Genomic DNA, 18,157 nt, shown 5'->3' with positions numbered 1-18,157 from the left:
ATATACAGTTTAATAAACTTACAATAAATAAATTCTTGCTAGAACAGTACTTAAACATTGCTAAAAGCAGACAAGAGTTTGAATGTTTTATTTTGCATTCATCAGAACTGGGGCACAAGAAAGAGTCTTGAAAAGTTATGCACTATGATAAGAGGGTGCTATTTAGTTTGGCTGTCATTGACATGGAGGTGCAGCAAGTTACATGGGCAACAGTTTGACCAACCAGAATCTCCACCTGCTTCATCTAAGAATTAAGATTAATGGTAAACTCTTTTTGATGGCATTGCTATATCAATAATGCCCTGTCAAACTTACTGTACCAATCAAAGAAACAAATTGAGCTACCATTGGAGCTGTTATGATTGTTACGAAGGTGTAGAGTTCCTGTACCTTTGTTGAAAAACTAGTAAGGCCTGCCTGACACAACACAAAGTGTTCTGAACAAGCTAACAATGTAATATTTGGTCAAAACAACTAGCAGCAGCTGGGTTGCCATGAGACAACAACAAATTCAATTTCAGCCAATCAGTTTAAATTATGCCCCAAGGTACCAAACTCCAGTCAAGTTTGAATGTAGTATTTTGCTAATATTAAAGTCAATGAAATGATCCGATGTTTTGGAGTAGAAAACCGGACATTTTTGAACAGTTGAGAGAGAGCTGCCAAAGACCAACAGATGTAAGCTGCTAGTTTCAGAGCTCTCTGAGAGGTACCTGCCTGTGGAAGAAGTCTGCAGAGCAGAACATCACAACTGACCTGGAGAGAATCTACAAAGGAGATTTGGCAAAGTTGGCTGGTTTTGAAACATGACATTTTTTTTGTAAATCGTAATTGGGATCTTTTTTTCTTGGATTTGTATTGTATAGTGGGAAGTAAAAGATAGGTTCTAGAGAAAGGAGTTGTAAATAGTTGTTAGTTAATATTCACTGTTAGACTTAAAGAATAATGTTGTTAATTTTTACTTTAAATAATTAAGTCTGGAATAGTCCTTTACCTCTCGAATTTTAACAGATTATAGCACAGGGTGAAACTCTTCTGTGTTGCTGGTTTAAATTAGCAGAGGAGTTTACCCCGTGTCGTAACATGATGTACTGTACTAAATGAAGAAGGGCAGGCAAATTCTTATCAGTGCCTTAGACAATATTTATAGCTTAACACCGTTGAAACAGAGTATCTGGCTAGGAACACATTTATTATTTGTAGGAGCTAACTGTGCACTAATTGCCTACTTTGTTTCCCATATTACAGTACTTTAGAAGTATTTAATTGGGTTTAAAATGCTATCGAAGTATGCTGTGGCCATGGAAGATGCAAAATATGTAATAATGAGTATTTTCTTTTCTCCTGGTTTTTCTAACAGGTCCGAGTGGTGTTGTTGAATTGGTGTGCTTGGTTTCTTCGCATGAAGAAGCCCGGAGATGGAAGGAGCAGTGTGCCTTGCAGGTACAATCAGCAGCAGCAACAAAGCTTCAGCACTGTGGAGATGAGTGGAATGCCCAGTCAGCGGTCTGGCAATGGCAACATGATCTACTTCGGCTATCACACTATGGAGAACCCATGCTGCCCTGTCAGTGCTGACTCAGGTATGATGTGCGGTCGGATCACTTGCTCGCCTTCCAAGGACAGTGGCTGTGCCCAGAGTACCCCTATGGTTGGAAGCTCTCTGGAGATTGTGAAGATTCTAGAGGAGCTTCAGTTCATTGCCAAGCGTTTCCGGGACCAAGATGAGGGTGAAGTCCTCTGCAGTGAATGGAAGTTTGCTGCTGCCGTGGTTGACAGATTGTGCTTAGTGGCATTTACAGTGTTTTCTATAATTTGTACATTTGCCATTTTAATGTCAGCCCCTAATTTCATAGAAGCAGTTTCAAAAGATTTTGCATGAGGCTTGATTTGATTCAACAAAGTGCACTATCTCTGAACAAATCTTCAGATGTCAGCAACACAAGAATACAAGAGGTACTAAGCACCATCTTTGAACAAAAGGATATTCAGGAAAGTAATTTCACAGAAAGCCCAATACAAATCCCCTTCATTCCTATCACTGAAACATTATTTTAAAACAAGATTGCCATTCATTTTATATTACCATTTAATGCAAGTACATTTGATGAGAGAAGAGTTCCTTACCCTTAATGATGCATTTAAAGGCTTTGAAATTATACACATGCTTACAAAAAGATCTTGATGACATGACCTGACAATTCAATTACTTCCTAATTAAAACCTGCCCGGCCAAGTCTTAGCCCCACAGTAACAGAAATGATAACAAGAAATTCAGCAATGTATGTTGGAGACAAAATTCCTCCTTTACCAAAACACAAATGGATGTCTGGTTTTCTCTGACATTGTTAGAAGAAAATCAAACAAGCAAGTTTCATTTTAATGTAATTGGATCAATTCATGATTAATGATGATAAAAACAGACATGCACCTTTTTTCTGTTAAATAAGGAATCTTTGAACTGAACAGTTTATGATATGTAAAACAAGGAAAAAAATGTTTTGTGACACTGTGGTATAGCCAAATCCGAAAATGGAAATACACAGCTGAATATACTTATATTTCCAATATGGTCACTCTCTCCCAAAAGTCTGTCCTTTGTTAATATTTGGTCATGTGAGCAGGGAAAATAGTTAAATATTAATACATTTGAAACAATAAATATTTAAAATGTTGTTTCACTGGAGGTAGTGACAAGCAGTGGGTCTTTCACAAGAAGAACCTGTAATTTGTATATGATGCTTATGATGGAGCAACTGGGTAGCTTAATGCAATTGTTAAGAACAACTGAGGCTAACCATCACTGCTAAGATGCAGTATGTAACATATGGCTCACATGGAGAAAACCTGTTTATTAAAAATGATGAAGAACTACACTGCATGGAATATTATGGGAGGCTTAACAAATTATACATTGATTAGGTACATCGGTATGCAATCTAAAACAAAGCCTTATTTAGTAAATTGGCATGAATGATCACTCCTCACATTGAACAAAAGGAAGAAAGACATCTCTTTGGTGACTTGATCAATATAAATCCCTCAACCAATTTCACTAGAAAGAGTTACCTGCTTGTTATTTCATTGCTATTTGAGGCAGTAATGACTGCTGGATATCGAACATTACAGTAATAATTACACTTTAGCAATACTTTATTGGCTGTGAAGCATGTTAAGACATCGAGAGGTTATGCAAGGTTCTATATAACTGCAAGTTCTTTCTTCCTCTCTCATAACTATCATTAGGTAGAATTTGTGGTAAAGAATCAGATTATTCAGCCCAATTACTTTGTGCTGGTGTTTTAACATTATGCAAGTTGCCTCACACTTCACATCTAACATTTTTAGCACATCTTCCTATCCTGATCTTCTTTGTGCATTTATCTAGCTTATCGTCAAGGCCATCTATGCTACTCACTTCAGCTACTCCACGTGGTAGCATGATACATGTCCCAGCTACTTGTGTGGTAAATATTGAATCACATCATTTGACAAACCAGCAGCTGAATCCAGCAAGTACCGCATTTTTTTCCCGAAAAGCCTGTAGAATAACTATTACTCAAACCAGAGGTGCAAATTAGAAAAAAAAAAGTATTGTGTAGATGAATTAGCAACAGATGGGTTGGAGAAGAGCTATGTTGGCTGTAAAAGCACATTTGTGAATTAGATCTTCAGCTCTTTTGCATAGTTTCTAGCATCTGGAAGGTAAATGACCTTCAGTTACTTATGGAGTTATGGTCCTATTTATTAGTAATGTCCAATATGTATGTGCTAGTTTGTGCTACAGCATCAGAAATGAGGTGTGTTTCTGGTACTTAATGCTTTGCTGAAAAATTTCATATGTTAATTAATGATATAAAAAAATTGAAGTGCATATATTTGCACAAGGTGATGTACAAGGGCAATCAACTATTTTAAAGGGCATTAGTATTTCATGCCACTGATCAAATTTGTTATTGCTCTAATAATAATTCTAGTCTGTTCTGACATCTGTCAAAAACTATGCCGTTACTATTATAATGTGTTTCTCTTGCAATGTGTACTTTCTTTGATCAGTTATTTGAATTAAATTGTGCACTGGGGAAAACCCAGATGCCCATTTATTTAATGGTTGCTGTTGTATTCCAGACAAGATGTCTTTAGCCACTTAGCAGCTGCTTGAATTGTGTTACCTATTATCCATTATCTTGATTTGTGCTTTCTCTCTCAACTTCAATCAAGTCTATGTACTAACCTGGTTGCTTTATGACCCTCTATGTGATATTTAATTGCATTAAATTCTTTACAAACCCAAATGACCTGCTGTACTTTTACTGTTTAGATTTCTGGGAAGTATGCTCAGAGTTTTATGTATTTAGCTGTCTTTCTATCCATATTCCAATTGATGTGATTGTATCTGGATGTAATACAAAAGCTTTACTTAGTTATATAACTGACTATAAATACGAGCTTTGTTAAATCTAATTGTTTCCTCTGTTTCTAACTGACCTGGCCCAAATGATATTTGTTTTGAGATGTAATGGCATTATAACAACTTGATGTAAGTAATAGTGTAGGGTTGGGGCTTAAAAAATGGCTGCTTTTCATAATGATTAATAAATCATTTCTGACATGAATTGAAAACAAAAGTTCTAGAAAAATTCAGCTGGTCTGGCAAAATCTATGAAGAAAGAAACAGAACTAACGGATTGTCTTTAGGAACTGATGTGAGAAATCTAACAAATGTAAGTAATTTCTTAGACCTGTTGTGTTTTGTGTTTCTGGTAAACAGAAGTTAAATGTAGCAGTAAATTTCATTTGTATTTTGTCCATCATTATTTCAGTGTTCAATTAAAGTTCATGCAAGTAACTGCTAGAGATGCTTAGTGTTTTGTGTACACAGAAACAAGAAACAAATTGGAACCATTGAATATTTGTAGGCAGTGGATAGAACAGAGCTCAGATTTACCAAGTATCTATGAATACTCCAGGAATGCTTAATGAGTGGAATAATTGTCATGTATAATAGTCGAAATCTCTTCATTCTTATGGCACTGTGATGGTTTATTATACAAAGGAAACATGCAATGGTTAAAGATGATTTATCTATCTATAACAGACAATGGGGTAAATTTTATGCTTGGAAATTGGGTGTTGCATCTCTTGCTGCTACCCAACCCCATATTTATGACATAATCGTATCAGGTTCCCAATTAAATGCCATTGTGCAAGACAGCAACTCTCAAAATCACTTGCCTTTCTTAAAGACAAATGCACGATCAATTAAGCTTGTTCACAATACATTCATCCATAATTTTATGCTGTCTAGATTTTTCTGGCTTTGATCCAAAAACATTGAGGAAATATTTAAACCAACTAAAATGAGGTAGCACATATAGGGCAGGCAAGGCCAACCACCAGGAGCATGGTGAAGGTGAGGAAGGTGGCCTTTTTTTGTGTGATTTTTAATGAGAATATAAACAAATTATTTTGCGACTTTGAAATGATCAAAGACTAATTCTGAGAGCAGAGGAACTTCGTAATTCTAGCTTCGATTATGGCTCTACCCCTCTGCCACTTGGTCTGAGGTGAGAATGACTACCATTGGTATCAACGCAGCATTTTACAAAGTATGATATTAAGGAGCTTGAGCAAAACCTGCATTACCACTGCTAAATCCCCCATTAACATTTTAGGGATTATATTGACCAGAGACTGAACTGGATCAGCCATTTCAATACATAACTACAGGAGCAGGTCAGAGGCTAGGAATCCTCCAATGAGTAACTCACCTCCTGACTCCCAATTCTTAACCATCATCTGCGAGGCACAATTTAAGAATGTGATGGAATACTCTCCACTTGACTGGATGAATGCAGCTCCAACAGTACTCAAGAAGCTTAACACCATCCAGGATAAAGCCTCTAGCTTAATTGACACCCCATCTGCCATCTGATGGATAGTCCTAGGCAACCTGACTCCACTGTAATGGCATTAGACTTTATGGGGCAAATGTTCAGTCATCTTAGAAGTTGCTGTTTTAAGTCACTGAAATGCTGTTGTCAGTCTTTCAAAACAAACCCAGTGGCTTCAACCCAATAAATAAATGCAATTTCCAATTGTAACAGTTTTTTCAGTGTCAAGGATTAGAAGCATACATCATTACAAATCATAGATTTAAATATAATTGGTGTTCATTGTTAAGATCCAAAGGCAGTTCAAGTGTTACATTAACACAAATTTATTTTGAATACATTGAAATTCAATGTGCAAAATATGTTTATTTTCTCTTCGTTCAGTTAGACCTTATAATTAACCTTTCAGTTTTCTAGGTGCCATAACCAGAGATTCATCCAGCACAGAAAACGGCCAGCGTGCAAACACTCCTCAGATTATGAACACAAGCTGAAGTTGTTACAAATTGTTTGAAATTTGCTCCTATCTCAAGATGCAATCTGATTGCAGAGCAAAGAATACTTATGCTTAAATTTATAAAAATATTAAAATCCATAAAGCTATCCTGCCAGAATCATAGCACTAACACTATCATTAACACAAAAACTGCAGGTTGATGCAGAACAAGCAAGAGTGCAACAGCAGGTCAAGCCAGAGTTTGCAAAGAAAGAGTGCGTTTGTGATTTATAAAGGTTAAATCTATCATGAAAATGACATTTTGTAATGATTGCCAGATTTTTTTTTCAAAGATTTAAAGGATAGTGCTTTTAAATGCCTTGACACTTATGGCTGCGCAATTTAACAAGTACTTCTGATAGTTTTGACACATACCTTTTTCAGATACGTTGATTGTTCCCATTTTTGACTACTGTAATTAAATCTGTGCTCTTTTTAAGAACTCCAAGGGTACCTTATCACCTCCACGGAGCACCTGACTACCTCCAAATATGTTCTGAGACCATAGCCAAAGGGGCCCTTGCTATTCAACCTATTCTGAGCAGATCTAAAACTAAAAATCCATGTTTCATGTTAGAGGAATGTAAAATCAGATTTAAGTGGAGGTAGCTAATGCTTTAAACATTAGCTGCCTCTGCAAGCTGCACATGTGTGAAACTCAGCCTGCTCACATGAACATCGGAAATGCAGCTTTTGGGAATGGGACTGACGACTACCAATCATTTCCATAATTTTTTTTCTGACTCTTTGTTCATGGTAAAAATCTGGGCTATGCAGTCGTTACATACAGGAGACCCAGTTTCGTGTGTCAACTGCATGCTGATTTCCTGTGGCACCAAAACAAACAGTCCCAGTCTATCCTTATAGCCCTACAAGTTTATTTCCACTAGGTGCCATCAAATTTGGTTTTGAAATCTTTCATCATCTATACGCCCAGTACTCTTGTGAGTGGCTAATTCAAGATTATTATTGCTGACAGCATTAAAAAAAATTGTTCCTCATATCCTCTTAACCACTCTTGCCCAAAACTTTAAGTCTGTACACTATAGTCATGTAAAGATCAGTTAATGGGAATAGATTTACTTTGACAACTGTAGTTAACCCTGTCTTAATCTTGTGTACCCCTTTCAAATCACCCCGAAACCTCTTTGCTCGTCAGAGAATAACCTCTGTTTCTGCAACCCAACCTTTTAAGCGAAGGTTTCTCATTCTGGAATATCCCCCTCACTTTCTTGAAGACTTCCAAATCTTTCCTTAACTGTGCTGACGATAATTGAACCTAATATTCTGGTTGTGACTTATCCAGAGCTTTATAAGGCCTCAGCATGACTTTCCTTTTTTAATCCACACCTACATTTATCATTTCGATTAGATTCCCTACAGTATGGAAACAGGCCATTTGGCCCAACAAGTCCACACCGACCGTCCGAAGGGTAACCCACACAGATCCATATCCCTACCCAATATTTACCTCTGAGTAATGCTCCTAACACAATGGGCAATTTAGCATAGCCAATTCACCTGACCTGCATATCTTTGGGCTGTGGGAGGAAATCAGAGAACCAAGAGGAAACGCACACAAGCATGGGGAGAATGTGCAAACTCCATACAGTCACCCGAGATGGGAATCGAACCCGGATCCCTGGCGCTGTGAGGCAACAGTGCTAATGACTGAGCCACCGTGCCACCCAATATATTTACAAATTCTATTTCCCATTCAGAAGTCTGCCAAAAGTGTTGGTGAAAAGTTTGACCTAAAATAAACCACTGACGTTATCATGATGTACTTTTGCGTGTTCCCACTGTTATGGACTAGGCCAAACCACTCAAAACATTCTTAAGCAGGCAGCCCAGACCATAACTTTGCAATTTGTTTCACTAAGTATACAGTGAAAATTACCCAGAGTAAGTTAGCTAGGTTGACTACCAGGTTTTAAAACAGACACAAACTTATAGAGTCATAGAGATGTACAGCATAGAAACAGACCCTTCGGTCCAACCCGTCCATGCTGACCAGATATCCCATCCCAATCCCACCTGCCAGCACCTGGCCCATATCCCTCCAAACCCTTCCTATTCATATACCCACCCAAATGCCTCTTAAATGTTGCAATTGTACCAGCCTCCACCATTTCCTCTGGCAGCTCATTCCATACATGTACCACCCTCTGCGTGAAAAAGTTGCCCCTAAGGTCTCTTTTATATCTTTCCCCTCTCACCCTTAACCTATGCCCTCTAGTTCTGGACTCCCCGACCCCAGGGAAAAGACTTTGTCTATTTATCCTATCCATGCCCCTCATAATTTTGTAAACCTCTATAAGGTCACCCCTTATCCTCCAATGCTCCAGGGAAAGCAGCCCCAGCCTGTTCAGCCTGTCCCTGTAGCTTAAATCCTCCAACCCTGGCAACATTCTTGTAAATCTTTTCTCAACCCTTTCAAGTTTCACAACATCTTTCCGATAGGAAGGAGACCAGAATTGCACACAGTATTCCAACAGTGGCCTAACCAATGTCCTGTACAGCCACAACATGACCTCCCAACTCCTGTACTCAATACTCTAATCAATAAAGGAAAGCATACCAAACACCTTCTTCACTATCCTATCTACCTATGACTCCACTTTCAAGGAGCTATGAACCTGCACGCCAAGGTCTCTTTGTTCAGCAACACTCCCTCAGACCTCACCATTAAGTGTATACGTCCTGCTAAGATTTGCTTTCCCTAAATGCAGCACTTCTCATTTATCTGAATTAAACTCCATCTGCCACTTCTCAGCCCATTGGCCCATCTGGTCCAGATCCGGTTGTAATCTGAGCTAACCCTCTTTGCTGTCCACTACACCTCCAATTTTGGTGTCATCTGCAAACTTACTAACTCTACCTCTTATGCTCGCATCCAAATCATTTATGTAAATGACAAAAAGTAGAGGGCCCAGCACCGATCGTTGTGGCACTCCACTGGTCACAGGCCTCCAGTCTGAAAAACAACCCTCCACCGCCACCCCCTGTCTTCTACCTTTGAGCCAGTTCTGTATCCAAATGCCTAGTTCTCCCTGTATTCCATGAGATCTAACCTTGCTAATCAGTCTCTCATGGGGAACCATGTCGAACACCTTACTGAAGTCCATATAGATCACATCTACTGCTCTGCCCTCATCAATCATCTTTATTACTTTTTCAAAGAACTCAATCAAGTTTGAGAGACATGATTTCCCATGCACAAAGCCATGTTGACTATCCCTAATCAGTCCTTGCCTTTCCAAATGCATGTACATCCTGTCCCTCAGGATTCCCTTCAACAACTTGCCCACCACCGAGGTCAGGTTCACTGATCTATAGTTCCCTGGCTTGTCCTTACTACCCTTCTTAAACAGTGGCACCACGTTTGCCAACCTCCAGTCTTCCAGCACCTCACCTGTGACTATCAATGATATAAATATCTCAGCAATCACTTCTTTAGCTTCTTACAGACTTCTTGGGTACACCTGATCAGGTCCTGGGGATTTATCTACATTTGGCTCCACATTTTCCAACCTCCAGTCTTCCGGCACCTCACCTGTGATTATCAATGATACAAATATCTCAGCAAGAGGCCCAACAATCACTTCTCTAGCTTCCCACAGAGTTCTCGGGTACACCTGATCAGGTCCTGGGGATTTATCTATCTTTAACCGTTTCAAGACATCCAGCACTTCCTCCTCTGTAACCTGGACATTTTGCAAGATGTCACCATCTATTTTCCTGCAGTCTATATCTTCCATATCCTTTTCCACAGTAAATACTGATGCAAAATACTCATTTAGTATCTCCCCCATTTTCTGCGGCTCCACACTAAGGCCACCTTGCTGATCTCCGAGGGGCCCTATTGTCTCCCTAGTTACCCTTTCGTTCTTAGTGTATTTGTAAAAACCCTTTGGATTCTCTTTAATTCTATTTGCCAAAGCTATCTCATGTCACCGTTTTTCCCTCCTGATTTCCCTCTTAAGTATACTCCTACTTCCTTTATACTCTTCTAAGGATTCACTTGATCTATCCTGTCTACACCTTACATATGCTTCTTTGTTTTTCTTAACCAAACCCCCAATTTCTTTAGTCATCCAGCTTTCCCTAAACCTACCAGCCTTTACTTTCATCTTGGCAGGAATATACTTTCTCTGGATTCTCGTTATCTCATTTCTGAAGGCTTCCCATTTTCCAGCCGTCCCTTTACCTGCAAACATCTGCCTAATACTGTCAAAATTGACTTTCTCCAATTTAGACCTTCAACCTTTAGATCTGGTCTATCCTTTTCCGTCACTATTTTAAATCTCATAGAATTATGGTCGCTGACCCCAAAGTGCTCCCCACTTACACCTCAGTCACCTGCCCTGCCTTATTTCCCAAGAGAATGTCAAGTTTTGCACCTTCTCTAGTAGGTACATCCACATACTGAATCAGAAAATTGTCTTGTATGCGCTTAACAAATTCCTCTTCACCTAAACCTTTAACAGTATGTCAGTCCCAGTCTATGTTTGGAAAGTTGAAATCCCCTACCATAACCACCCTATTATTCTTACAGATAGCTGAGATCTCCTTACAAATTTGTTTCTCAATTTACATTGAGATTGTTATAATTATACTCAAAGCAAAAAATAAGTCCACTTCTGTTGTCGTAGCAACGGCTGAAAGTTCAAATCACAGATTTGTTTTCACTCATTAATTCTAACAAATTGAAGTCCGTTGACTGGACTTGTACCTTTTTGTGACCTATTCTAGTTCAACAAAGAAATTCTGATTGGATATCTAAAAATAATTTGGAAATTATATTTTCTCTTTGAGGAAATATCATTATCTATCTTCTGTGAGCATATTGCAAATTTGTTACACAGATGACTGTTTATCTTAAAATTGTGGAATTTATTGTGGAATGTTAAAATTTATAAAGTTGTCTGTCCTTGGTCCTATAAGAATCAGCTTTGGAACCTTATTGTATTTACACCACATTTCATGTGAAACAAGGCATCATAGCTGAATGCAGAAATATAATCCATCAGAAAAGAGACAAATTGCCAAGAACAGCACAAATCTATAGAGTTAGCAAAATAAGAGAGAGAAAAGAGTCTCAATCAGCCTCTGATAAACTGCTTGTGATTTTTGCTAATTAACACACGTAGAAATGTTATCAAAGTATCATCCTCTGTTGTATTCACTATTCACCTGCATTACCATAAAGAACCATTTGCAAACCTTGTTCTGCTATTTCCAAAGCCAAGATTATACAATCATAAATGACAATGATCATCGCAATACTTCCACATCGCATCATAACATAATAGAGAGGAACCTCAATTATCCGCATATTGGATTATCTGAAGGAGATCTCGAGGTCCTGATAGAAACATTATATCAAAGGCGTGTTTCCAATGCTGATCACGTCTTTTATTTACAGTGATTAGAAGTGAACTTGGTTTACTGAAATGCTGCCAAGAACAGTCCTGGACACCGTCTCCAAATGACTGACCTTCCGCTCTCCCTCTCTCTCCCCACACACTTTCCCTGGAGTTCTACAGAGGGTGTACCCTAAAACCCCCTTCCCCAGATAATCTCTCCAATGTTGTTCTGTTCAGGGCAAAGGTCGAACCTGTCAAAAAAATCGCAGTAAAAATTTGTGTGTGTGGCTGTGTGTGTGTGTGTGTGTCTTGGGGGGGGGGAGGTGGTATTGGACAGGGGCAGTATAGGAGGCAGTGTTGGGTGGGGTTGGGGGGCAGTGTTGTGGCAGATGGGGGTCAGTGTTGGACAGAGTTTGGGTGTCATGGGGGTGGTGGTGGTGCTGGCTGGGGTTTGGGGGGCAGGCGGGGTGGTGTTGGATGGGGTTGGGGGACTGGGCGAGGGTGGTATTGGGGGGCAGGGGCTCACGTGTGGTGTGCTGCTACTTGGGGTATGCAGTACGTCTCCTGAATGGGAAGCAGACCTAACAGAAACCTCCAAGCCCCAGAGGGAAAAGCATTGAATCAATTAACTGAATAATCAATTATCCGAATGAAATAGTGCCCACCCATCTCATTCGGATAATCGAGGTTCCTCTGTAATACAGTTCTCTTTCTCATCCCTCCTGCAAACAAATTTTCTAACCACATAGTGAGTACATCAGTGACTTCTTTATTTTTATTCCTTTGTAGGATGAGCATCACTGGCTGGCCAGTATTTATTGCCTGCCCCTAGTCACCCTCGAGAAGGTGGTGATGAGATACCTTCATGAATCATTGCAGTACACCTGCTATATGTTGACCCACAATGTCATTAAGGAGGGAATTCCATGTTTTGACCCAGCAACTGAAGAAATGGAAATATATTTCCAAATCAGGATGGTGAGTGGCTTGGACAGGAACTTAAGCTGTTGATGTTCCCATGTATCTGGTGTACATGTCCTTCTAGATGGAAGTAATTGTGGGTTTGAAAGATGCTGACTGAGGATCTTTGGTGAATTTCTGCAGTGCATTTTATACATCATGTACACTCCTGCTACTGTATATCAGTGGTGGTGGATGCTTGTGAATGCAGTGCCAATCAAGCAGGCTGCTTTACCCTGGATGGTGTCAAGTTACTTGAGTGTTGTTTGAGCTGCACCCATCCAGGCAAATAGAGAGTACCTTTTAGATGGTGGGCAGGTTTTAGGGTACCACGAAGTGAGTTACTTGCCACAGTATTCCTAGTCTCTAACCTTTTCTTGTAGCCACTGTGTTTATGGGGAGAGTCCAGTTGCACTTCTGGACAATGGTAACCCCTAGGATGTTAATAGTGGGGTATTCAACGATGGTAATATTATTGAATGTCAAAGGCAGTGGTTAGATTTTTCTTACTGGTGATGGTAATAGCCTGGTATTTGTGTCGTGTTAATGTAACTTGATGTTTCCCATTCACCAGAAAATGGCTCTATTTGCAGAAAAAAACCCTAATTTTCTGATCCCATACTTGTCACATCTTGATATAAAAAGTGTGTGAAGAATACACTGCCAAGCAAGCAAGGAAATTGGTCAGGGGAACAGAAGCAATCAGTAATGGGGAGGAAAAGAGCTATCATAGGACTGAAAAAGATTAGCTTAGAATAAATAGGACTTTGATCAGAGTGGCAGATGGAGTCTAATTTAGATAAATGTGAGGTGTTGCATTTTGGTAAGGCAAACAAGAGTAAGACTTGTGCCACCACCGTGGGCGGCATGGTGGCACAGTGGTTAGCACTGCTGCCTCACAGCGCCAGAAACCCAGGTTCAATTCCCGACTCAGGCGACTGACTGTGTGGAGTTCGCACATTCTCCCCGTGTCTGCGTGGGTTTCCTCCGGTTTCCTCGCACGATCCAAAGATGTGCAGGTCAGGTGAATTGGCCATGCTAAATTGCCCGTAGTTTAGATAAGGGGTAAATGTAGGAGTATGGGTGGGTTGCGCTTCGGTGGGTCGATGTGGACTGGTTGGGTCGAAGGGCCTGTTTCCACACTGTAAGTAATCTAATCTAATGGTGAAGCCCTAGGGAGGTTGCTGAACAAAGACACATGGGGGTGCAGGTGCATAGTTCCTTGAAAGTGGAGTCACAGGTAGACAGTGTAGAATTGGCTTCATTGGTCAGAACTTGAGTGTAGCACTGGAGTGTGTCACGAGGTGGTTGTACAGGGTATTGGTGAGGCCATTTTCAGAATACTGCATACGATTCTGGTTGCCCTTATATAGGAAGGTTGTTGTGCAACATGAAAGGGTGCAGAAAAGATTTAGAGGACGTTGCTGAGACTGCAGGGTTTGAGCTATAGCAAGAGGCAGAATATGCTGGGGCTATTTTCACTGGAGTGTTGGAGGTTGAAGGGTGATCTTGTAGAGGGTTACAAAATCATGAGCGGCTTGGATAGAATAAATAGACAAGGTCGTTCCCCTGGGTTGGGGAATCCAAAACTAGATCTAAGATGACAGGAGAAAGATTTAGGAAGAATCTTTTACACAGAGGTGGTTGCTGAATGGAATGAGTTACCAGAGGAAGTGGTGGAGATGGGTACAATTACAAAATTTAAAAAGCAACTGGACAGGTATATGAATTGAATTAATTTAGAAGCATATGGGCTGAATGCTGGCAAATGAGACAATGCCAGATTGGGATGTCTAGTCAGTATGGACAAATTAGACCAAAGCATCTGTTTCTGTGCTGTATGACAACTTAAAGATAAGACACTCAACTTCAAAAGATTATTTTGGATCTTTTGGATAATCTTGAAGATGGCTGCACATACGACCTGGGAACTGCACCTTTGTTATCTAAAGTACTGTTATGATCCCCATAGAGACAGATAACTTTAAAAAGAAGTCTTATGAAAAGTAAACTGATATCCAAGATTAAATTCATAAAACGTTGACAGACAAGTCAACTAAAATCAGCATAATTCAAATGGGGAATCGGCATTGCTTGATAGTGATACAGGTTGTTCCTAAGATAAATAATAATGTAGCAAGAGGAGGACTGTGTGGCAGATTTGATATTGTCTCTTATACCTACCAGAAGCTGTATTTCATCTTTTGAAACAATAGTTTGCATCAGTCATAATCAACTGTATGTTGACATAGTGATGTCTCCACCTTGTTGCTGAGGAAGACAGTGGACTGGGAAGATGCATGATTTACTGGCCTCTCTGTGCCCTCTTCTCACCCAAGCTGGTATAAGAAAACAATGTGATCATTGTCACATAGCAAACTTGTGCAAACAGCTATGGACAAGTTGTCACGCTTCTCACGTCACAGCCTGAATTTTAGCTCCCAAGTAGGAAAAGCAGAACCAGGCAAATTCCCAAGTCTGATTTGCAGACTTGGCAATTAAGCATCGTGGACAGTCAGATCCATTCTGGGGACATGGTAATAACTGGAGTCAGGGCTGACCAACCTTAGAGTACAGAGGCAGCTTCAGTTCTATTCAAATGATGCCCCAGCTTTAAAAAAGAATAAAGCAAAAAGATACCCTGCAGACTTCACCTCGCAAAACTTCTTCACCCTCACACACACCTCATGCCCCAATCATGCCACCTTGTGCCCCACTTCCCACAGACCCGTGCCCCTTCATGCCAACCTATGCCCCATTAATTCCATGAGGCCCTTTATACCCTCCAAACCAAAAAATGACCATTTAATCTGAGGCTTTTTATAGCTCCTATCTCAACTTGGTTGCATCTTCCACCAATATGTGTGCCCTCACCACCTGAGAGTTTACAGTGCTACCCAAATAATCTATTATTTCAGATTATGGAAAGCACATTGAAAATAGAGATACAGTGCATTGATTCATCAGTTTAGGAATTCAGTTCTGCTTTTGATGTTCCCAATAGTCTATCTTAAATTTTCTAGCCCTTCATAACATGTATTTGTGAAAAAGTAATGAGATGGTACCTTCCCCAATGCAACCTCATGTACGCAGTGAATACCCTCCGGGAGTCTGATACTTTCTTTTTTATGGTTGATGTTAAGCACATCATTGAAGTGTAATGAAAGAGTGTCAAATCAAATTCCTACAAAAATAGAGACAGGATTGACAAGAGTTATCCAACCGATTTAATGTTCTGTTGAAAAATTGTTACAAGCTTGTAGCATGTGTGACCTGCAATTATTTCATGTCCATGGAATGGCCCAGTAAGAATCTGATAATGCATTTTAACTAATTTGCTGTGAAATGTTCTGCCTGGATTAGAATTGTCCTCAGATGCCAATTTCCATAAAATGAAAAAAGTGCAGACTGTCACATTAAAATATCATGCTTGTAGAAGAGTTATAATCAATCAGGAAAGACAGATATTTACTGGATGCCAATGTACAGCCACCAGCAGATGGTGAGTTTCAAAAATAGCTCACAAATGCAAAGTTTTGTTATTGTCTCAAAGTAATTCTGCAATGTGAGGCTTAGTTGTGGAGTTGCACACAGGTAAACTGTGAGGTGAGGTAACTGTCTTTATTGCAGTCACAGCACCATAAGTGAAATAACAAGATTGCTTTCTAGACCCCACCTCATGCCTTGAGATACAGGAGTGGAAATGGAGATTTCAAGGATGAGGGAATATCCAGGTCTACCTACACTGGTAAATAAGGCAGCTGGAAATGTACAAGTAGAGCTAGTTACAGCTACTGCAGTGTTGGTGGGGTGAATTTGACGGCTGAAGTTATCACAGAACCTCGACATGGACATAATTTTAAGACCTTCCTTGAAGTTACAGTGACTACATCAACAGTAACATCAGGGAAACAAGGAGTGAGATATTACAAACACAGGAAAGAAAGAAACAAATAGACTCATGGGTACCACACAAAAGGCTAGCCTTCTTTTGCCAGATTGTTGAACAAGTGAATTAATTAGTTCCATCACTCTACTCTTTACTCCCCTTCTGAGAATTTAGTTCATTCATGAATATAAGGACTGTTGGCATTTATGTGTATTAGGTGGCAAAAGTGAGGACTACAGATGCTGGAAATCAGAGTCTAGATTAGAGTGGTGCTGGAAAAGCACAGCAGGTCAGGCAGCATCCGAGGAACAGGAAAATCGACGTTTCAGGCATGATGAAGGGCTTTTGCCCGAAACGTCAATTTTCCGGACCCATATATTAGGTGGGTCAAGGAACAGACAGTAGAGATTATACCTGGGACACAAGGAGGCAAAATTAACTTTGGCGTGAGCAGAGTTAACTACAGTTCTTATTTCTGAATCTTTCCCCCCCTTTTTCCCATTGTACACTATTTCAGAGGAAATTCTCTTATTATGTCTATGAGTGAAACTGGGCACTGTTTGCAAAGACACCTAGGAAAAAGAAAACCTGCTAGGATTTTATAGAATTTGATGTGAGATGTCCCATGAAGGAAGAAGATATCATTTTGTTGTCATTATTGATAGGTTATTTAATAATTGTACCAAATGGAGAGGTTCTGCAATGCACCAAGGCTCATGGACATGCAGAATTCTTGCCTCTTTTATGTTGCTGATGGATTTCACAGTACTGGCAAATCCAGTCAAATCAAACTGAGTAGCCTTGTCTGCAGTTTTAATTTTCTGGCTGTGGGCTAAACCAGAGGTTGAGAAAAATCCAATGCAAGCCACGAGGCTCTTTGGGCTGGATGAACATTCAGCTAGGATGACCAGACAATCTAGCAGTAGACATCTTATAATGTCAGCTGCATACACTGTTAACTTATTAAGGATAGATTCATTTTTTATTGGGATTCATTGATCCACTGGTACCAAGTGGGGAAGGATATTCACATGATGTAATCAATAGAAGGTAGCCCAGGTCTTGATTAAAATGTCTTGGTTTATTACTACTTGGGAATTAATAGCTAGTTGCTTTACATCTAGGATACATGATTGTCTTCTTTCAAACATCAAATGCAACTTAAGGTAAAGGTAAAGTTGCCGTAGTCTTCCTAAACCATAGGGTTGCTCTGTCATTAAAAAGAGACACCACAGGCCATGATTTAACCTGAGGGTCACCGTGCCTCAGGTGAGCAGAGAGATCGAGAAGGAGAATCCCTCATTGTAAGCCAGCATGTGTGTGAATTTAACCCATGCTTTTGGTGTCACTCTGCATTGCAAAACAAACATCCAGTCAACTGAGCTAATCAACCCCTAAATTACTTATGACTACTACGTCAATGTTGTTAACAACTTGGGAACTACACACTACACAACTGGCAAACTATCTATAGCTCTGGTTAGCTCGTCCCAGGAACAGTTCTTTATATGCTGATATGTGGAGCATATCTTATAATGCCAGTTCACCC

The 18,157-nt window shown here is 39.8% G+C and overlaps 1 protein-coding gene across 1 annotated transcript in view; it reads left to right on the top strand.

Annotated features, from left to right (window-relative positions):
- Positions 1-1,882, top strand: part of chrna8 (cholinergic receptor, nicotinic, alpha 8) — a 198,210-nt gene extending 196,328 nt beyond the window's left edge. The window contains exon 10 of the mRNA XM_060845653.1: positions 1,361-1,882. Within this exon, the coding sequence (XP_060701636.1) occupies positions 1,361-1,882 (522 nt within the window). The remainder of the gene's footprint in view (positions 1-1,360) is intronic.
- Positions 1,883-18,157: the final 16,275 nt, after the last annotated feature.

Source organism: Hemiscyllium ocellatum, chromosome 2 (assembly GCF_020745735.1).
Source record: "Hemiscyllium ocellatum isolate sHemOce1 chromosome 2, sHemOce1.pat.X.cur, whole genome shotgun sequence".
Classification (NCBI taxonomy): domain Eukaryota; kingdom Metazoa; phylum Chordata; class Chondrichthyes; order Orectolobiformes; family Hemiscylliidae; genus Hemiscyllium; species Hemiscyllium ocellatum.
The sequence above is the reverse complement of the archived record's forward strand: the minus strand, read 5'-3'. Positions and strand labels throughout refer to the sequence as shown.